The sequence below is a fragment of the Chenopodium album genome, chromosome 21 (genome assembly GCF_948465745.1).
Source record: "Chenopodium album chromosome 21, dcCheAlbu1.1, whole genome shotgun sequence".
In the NCBI taxonomy this organism is placed as follows: domain Eukaryota; kingdom Viridiplantae; phylum Streptophyta; class Magnoliopsida; order Caryophyllales; family Amaranthaceae; genus Chenopodium; species Chenopodium album.
The window spans coordinates 30387996-30394717 of NC_137854.1; the positions used below are offsets into that span (position 1 = coordinate 30387996).

At 34.5% G+C, this 6722-nt stretch overlaps 1 protein-coding gene across 3 annotated transcripts; it reads right to left on the bottom strand.

Annotated features, from left to right (window-relative positions):
* Positions 1-1043: 1043 nt before the first annotated feature.
* LOC145601496 (putative leucine-rich repeat receptor-like protein kinase At5g49770) lies at positions 1044-6514 on the bottom strand. 3 transcript variants are annotated; one of them, XM_081657522.1, is made up of 8 exons: positions 5907-6514; positions 5050-5257; positions 4742-4950; positions 3336-3462; positions 3188-3259; positions 2154-2241; positions 1933-2065; positions 1044-1549 (listed from the first exon to the last, which is right to left on the bottom strand). In XM_081657522.1, the coding sequence occupies exons 2-8, from the start codon at positions 5198-5200 to the stop codon at positions 1286-1288; spliced, it is 1044 nt and encodes a 347-aa protein (XP_081513648.1). In that variant the 5' UTR covers positions 5201-5257; positions 5907-6514; the 3' UTR covers positions 1044-1285. The 3 variants fall into 3 exon arrangements, with proteins under 3 accessions (XP_081513648.1, XP_081513647.1, XP_081513646.1); XM_081657521.1 differs by having other exon boundaries at positions 1046-1549; positions 2154-2340; positions 4742-4947; positions 5907-6513; XM_081657520.1 differs by having other exon boundaries at positions 1046-1549; positions 2154-2340; positions 5907-6513.
* Between the last annotated feature and the right edge of the window lie 208 nt (positions 6515-6722).

A 6722-nucleotide genomic window follows, 5' to 3' on the forward strand; every position in this document is an offset into this window, starting at 1 on the left:
GATTGATCTATCATGCGGTCACTTGTCTTGATTTGGCATACTCGGTTCATATTTTGTCTTAATGCATGCAAGAGCCTCGGAGAAAGCATTAGGATGCGGCCTTGAGAGTGATTTGGTACTTGAAAGGCACACCAGGTCAAGGAATTCTTTTACGTGCAGATTGTGGTTTGACTCTATAGGGTTGGTGTGACTCTGATTGGGCCACTTATGTAGTCAGTGGGTGCTCTCTCACTGGTTGGCTAGCGTTTTTAGGCCAATCCCATATATATATATATATATATATATATATATATATATATATATATATATATATATATATATATATATATATATATATACTCCTTGAGCAAAGAATGAGATATTAAGCCGTGTTTGTGCAAAGTTTACAGATACGCTACTCGGACTAAATGATGGGTAAAAATATACATCATCGGGTTTTGTTGGGGGGGGGGGCACATTTAGGTGTCTACTCTTCCAAACTCACTAGTGAAGAGATTGTTATCGAAAAATGGCTTCGAAATTTTAAAAGCGTAAGTAATTAGCTAGAAATCGAGAATAAATTAAAGTGAGTGTATCAATTTGGATCCCTCCTAGATACATCTATAAAGTTGGACATAAATTTTAACATAATCTATTTCATCAAATTCTTTGAAATACATCAAGTTGGTATTCCGTAGTAGTGACAATCAATGAGGTACATGTAACTTAGCACATGGGATGATGGGAGTATTCAGAAGCTAGACATTATGTTCCGAGGAAGGTGTTTTTTATCGTGAGATTTGTCATTTGTCTTCAATGAATGTTTCCTTGAGAAGAATGTCTAGTAAAAGTGTCAAATTTCCACCACAAATTATTTGTCCAAATTATATGTTTCATTTTCCTCCATACAATCAGACGAAAGAAAAATCGAAGTATCACATAATTATAAAAATTCTACCTTCGTTTTGTATGAATACCATCAAAACCGAAACATACAAAGTATATCAGCAAGTATGAACAAAATCACATCAAACCTATATATTAACAAACAAATAATTGTTTAGAATAAGGTCTTTTGATGAGATACATACATAATATTGAAGGGGAAAAAATCAAAAAAAAAAAAAAAAAATGTTACAGCTGTTCTTTATACAATTATCAAACAGCTGCATATCTCTTTGACAACCTTTTTTTTTTCCTTGAATAAATAAAGATATAGAATAAAAGATGGACAAGATAAATGAAGAAATATTTAACAAGAATCACACTAGAAATAGTTGTGGCTGAATATTCTTGATGCCCTTTTTTATTTCAAAGCCCTAAAAAGCTGGCTCCCGAGTGTAACTGTTGGGGTTCCTTCCCCCATTCCTGTTGTTAAGTTCATTTCTTTCTCCAATATCTGATCAAGTTCTGTAACCACATAACTAATCCCGGGTCTGAGTTCACTAGAGGGGTCTATACAACGGACGATCAGCTGTACAAACTCTTCCATCCCTTCCACCGTGAATTTGTTCCCCATTCTTGGATCAACCATGGTAGAGACGGTGCTGAAGTCATGGTAATTTAGCACCTAATCACTCAAAAAAGAAAGAAATTGCCATCAAGAAAAATATCATCTTGACAATAAGTCAAACATTTTTCTAAACAAATCCCAACAACAAAAAAATGTAAATAATGTAATTGTCACTTGTATGCTCACATGCACCACCAATCATATACATCAATCAATAAGATGGCCCTAGTGTCGATGTTTTCGTGTTTTTTCTGTGTTCTAGTACCTAACTCAATAGAATGACATTGTAGTAAGCATGACGAGGATGTCGGTTAAGATGATATTGACATTGCAATGAGATTGTCTTTTAGCAGATGATATGACAATTGAATCTTCAGGAAGTCAAGAAAAGGAGACATTTAATACAGAGAGTATACTGGCATAAAATGAAAGATTCTTACTCGTTCTACCAAAGTTTGGTTGGAGTCTGGAGAGTATGATTCTCTTGCTTCCTGTCCACAGACCAATTCCAAGAGAAAAACCCCAAAACTGTACACGTCACTTTTTTCAGAAAATTGTCTGAATTCTTTCACCCTTCAAGGACAGAAAACAACACTAGATGATATTGCTGTCAAGCTGTCGTACTTTTAAGGATTTGTTAAACGAAATGTAGGAATCATACTCTGGGGCAAGAAAAATTTCATCGGCTTCCACTTGAGAAGATGTACCCGCTGCATCTGATCTCCCAAGAAAATTCCGGATTCCTGCATCTGCAACTTTCGCGACAAAATTTTCATCAACAAGCACATTCGAGGTCTTGAAGTCCTTATGCAACAAGCGCGGGCTAAGGGAATGAAGATGAGCCAAACCTGCAGGGTGTTAGCGGCAATTAAGGCTTCTCTGTTTAGTAATATTAATTGCAGCACTCTATATTCAGAGAATCATTGTAAAACAGCAAATAATCTTCACATAAGCTTTTTACAGAATTTAGCTTTAACTACCCCTCTCCTCTCTCAAAAGAAAACCCTGCCTTAACCGTGTGTTTTTAAAAGAGATGCAACCAACATTTGATCATCAATGATTTGCCAAATCTCTAACTTTCCTATGTTTCAATTAGATAATTAGAAATTTCTATATTCATTTCTGTCCAAGTGCAAGAGTCAGTTGTCTTCTCTTTCAGTGCTTGCTGTTTAAACATATTGAAAGTTAAATATTGCATCAAAAAATATTGAAAGTTATATTAGAATACAAGTATCAGACGGTGTTCTTCCTTGAGGATGATCGTATTGGTTTGTAATAACTATTTTGGACCTATTTCTTCAATTAAATTTTACTATTTCATGTTTAGTTAATTACCAAGAAAGCTACGGGTACATTTTAGTGTTTTGTGAAGACCCATCAAAAGAGAAACAACTAGATAATCGAAGCTTTCAATGTATCCACTAGTTATTTTAATAAATAATTTCAGGAGATGTGTAGGGATTTCGATTAACTATATGAAAACCTTTTTTTTTTTTTCTATAAACTTCACACAAATATGTTAAGTGAAGTTGCTGAGATTGCTTCACTTTCTGTTTCTCTTATACGAAGTACATCAAAGTTTTGGCTTGTTTGCTCAGTTTTATGTTCCTTTTATCTTGCTTAATAGGGGAACAAGGGAAAGAAAAACTAATACCAGTAAAGCCACAAATGCTCACGGATTTGGCAGAGGATCACCTTTAGCTGCCCCAAGAGCTATTGACAACCGGTGTTTGAATTCCAGCTTCTCTCGTGAAACATGAGCAGCTCCTGTAAAATCCCTTGCTAATTAAGCCATGAAGCATATAAAACAAACTACGATAAATATAAACACGCAGAAAGTTACCATATAAATGACTGGAAACACTTCCATTAGGTATGTACTCATATACAAGAATTTGTTGATGATTATCTTGACAGTAACCTAAGAGTGTCACAATGTTCCGATGCTGAATAGATGAAAGATAGCGTACCTGAATAGAAAAAAATCATTTTAATGGAGTTAGACATCAAGAGATATGCAGATGACTATGACAACAGAAGCAAGCTTGCTAGTAGCAAGAGTAGGAAATCAAACACTTTGCATTACAATATAGCCTTTAAAGTGAACCTGTCAGTTTGACCTCTGTCATCCATTCCCATAAGTTAGCATGACTTACGACAATGTGCTTAAAACAGTAATTAAATGTTACTTAATGCATGAGATCAAATGCAGATATCAACATTAAACGCTCAGAAAATTTAGCTAAAACAAGGATCGAAAAGTAACAATTGAGGTTTGAGAAATGGATACTGGCACTACTTAACCAGGTGGTTTTGTTCTGGATAGATTTGTTTCATGATTATGTTTACACGCACATGAGGAAACAAAAAAAGGTAATTCATCTAAGATGGACCTTGGCAACTTAATCCTATATTTGGACAAATCATGATAAAAGTGATTGCATGTCAAAAAATGTTGCTGTAATAGATTAAAGAGAAACCAATACACACACTCATGTCAAAGTAGGATCCTGAAAGTCAAACAATCAGCAACACAAAAAGATAACAGGCCAAGCTAAATAGCATGGGATCACACTGCATATAGTCGATAATGTCCCTTAATAACACATCCAGCGGAAGTTGAAAAAACACAAAATCTCAAATGAAGTTCATGGCAAAGAATTTGCCCTGTAACATTTTGTTGTTTCTCATATTAGCCAAAACATAATAAATAAGATTTGGATCATAGTAGATTGCTCCGCATTTCCTTCTAAAGAAAACAAATGTCTATAAAGCCATGCCATTGAGACATCTGTACCCTGAAAAACTTAGTTAATGAATACTGATAAATACAAAGTCTAATGCATATGCGCAACAGCATCATCAAGCTTTCAGATATTGAGTAAAACAAAAAAATTCGCTGGTTCCCTCTAGCGTTATGTGATCTATAGCTAATAATCATCAAATTTGGAATGTAAAGGTGCATGTTAAGAAAAATAGATCCCAATAGGCATAATCAATTGTTTCTTGTAAGAAATACCTATAACTTTCTGACATTGATACATAGAGTTGAACAAGATGTTAGGCATAAATTGCAGTACAGAGGCATTACTGCATCGTGTTTCTCTCAATTAAACGACAAAAGGCATGGAGACCAAGTTTCTCAAACATCTTAGACAAACAAAGTGACCATCTGTGATACCGGCAGTAGAATGAGCTATACAGTTTGACATAAAGCACAGCTGATCCCAGTCAAATGATGATCATTACCTCTTCAACAAACTCCTGAGTAGGTGCAACAGACCGCTTCTTAATGGCGACTAGCACACCATCTGTAAGCAGACCCTTGTAAACCTCTCCAAACTTTCCTACTCCGATCAGACCTTGTTCACTGAAATTTTTTGTAGCGGCACAAAGTTCTTGCCAGTCAAAGCGCCTTGCTTCTCGAAAAGACATCTCAATGCCACCAGACTTTCCTACTAAATGTGAAAGAGGCAAAAAAGGAAATGAACTTAATGAAGATCGATCGCCTATAGTACATAACAATTAGTAAATGATTCACAGACGCTGAGAGTTACCTTGATAAGAAGGCTCGGAAGAACCAGTCTCAGAAGTTCTCGAAGCTCTACGACTATGGAAGCAGCAAAACCATATAAACAACCCAACTATTATCACAAACGCCACAGCTCCTGCAGCAACTCCTACTATAACTACAAATTGCCTTGACATTTGGCACTCAAGCCAATTCAGCTACAAATGATAGTAGAAGCTATCATTCATCAAAGCCTGAAATGACAATTCAATTATAAAAGATGTATAAAATTTACAAATGCTTATAAAAAATCCCAAAAAATTATTCATAAAGAACCTCCAACATGAAGTCAAACATTCAATCTCTGAGGCTAACAATGACATAGAATAACAAATGCAAAACCACAACTTTTCAATAATAGTGACACAAACAAGTTGGACACTTGATGAGTTGATATAGCTTATATTGGAATATATAGTGGCACTTTTGATCACTAAACTTAATTTCATCCTTTATTCTACTCTCAGCATGTAATGTGATCATCATGCACACTAATTTCTAATACATTCAAATTCGAAAACCTCGAGTTTTCGATTAGCAGGACAAGGTTAAGAAATTGAATGTGGCATCCACAGCCTTACAAATAAACAAACACAACATACAACAATGTCAAAGCCTTAATCCCAAATGGCTACATTGCTCAGAATCACAAAGGCTAGACAATATGTCAATGCATGCAATTCAAATATTGAATTAAATAACTGATGAAGAACAAAATAATGCATGAAAGATAATACATTACAGCAAAGCATAAATACACACAAATTTGTAAAAAGAATAATACAAGTATATAATAAAAGCATAACAAGCAATAATTAATAAAGTTTAATTAAATTCAGCTACCTGAAATGGCAGAAAATAATCAAATTTGGGAAAAACCTCAGCTGCATTTGCAAAACCCACCAAATTTACATTTGATCTTCAAATTCTAAACAACACCCACTTCAAAATTCACCAAAAAATCATGAATTGGACAAGCCATTGACAAAAGGGTATTCTTATTAAACTCCAAAAATCACCAAAAAAATATATAAAAACTAAAAAGGAAATAAAAAAATACAGCAGAATCAAACCAAGCGCCGAATAAACCCCCCAAAAAAAAAAGAAAAAAAAAAAAAAGAAAATGGGTACTTTGGAATGACAATGGGCAGCTAATAAATCCACTTCATCAAAGTTTCAACTTTGGAATAAATAAAAGTTTAATGAAAGAGGTTAAGGTATAAGAAGATGGAGGAGAGAGAAAATTAGAATGCGCCTCCTTCTTGTTGTTGGATGTACAAGACAATGTTGACAGAAAGTGACCCAGCGCCGACACACTCACACAACCACAAAACCACTCTCTTACAACAAAAAACAATTAAAGTTTCTCTCTTTTTCTCTTACTTTCAATTCATTCTTGGGTGTTTTTGTGTTTTGATTTTGTGAAATTGTAACAGTAACCCTGAATTTAGTCGAAGTTGCACGTAATAAGACAGTCGTGAAACTTCAAACGTTACAAATTTACAATGACTAATGTGAAATCGAGAAAGGATGCATTTAAGTCATTGTTTTAATGTTTAAAGTTTTAAACCCACTTGATTAATTATCATAGGAAACATTGAAGACCGTGAAAAACAAACTGTCACCCATCAAACCAAACTAAACTACGAGTGTTGGGTA

Bases quoted from the DNA above. Each gene is read 5' to 3' on its own strand.
- LOC145601496 (XM_081657520.1), bottom strand. From the start codon at position 5,200: ATGTCAAGGCAATTTGTAGTTATAGTAGGAGTTGCTGCAGGAGCTGTG. The intron at 3,463-4,741 runs GTAATGATCATC...TTTTCTATTCAG, and splicing joins CTCAGGAGTTTGTTGAAGAG to GTACGCTATCTTTCATCTAT. The intron at 2,066-2,153 runs GTATGATTCCTA...CTGTCCTTGAAG, and splicing joins GAAATTTTTCTTGCCCCAGA to GGTGAAAGAATTCAGACAAT.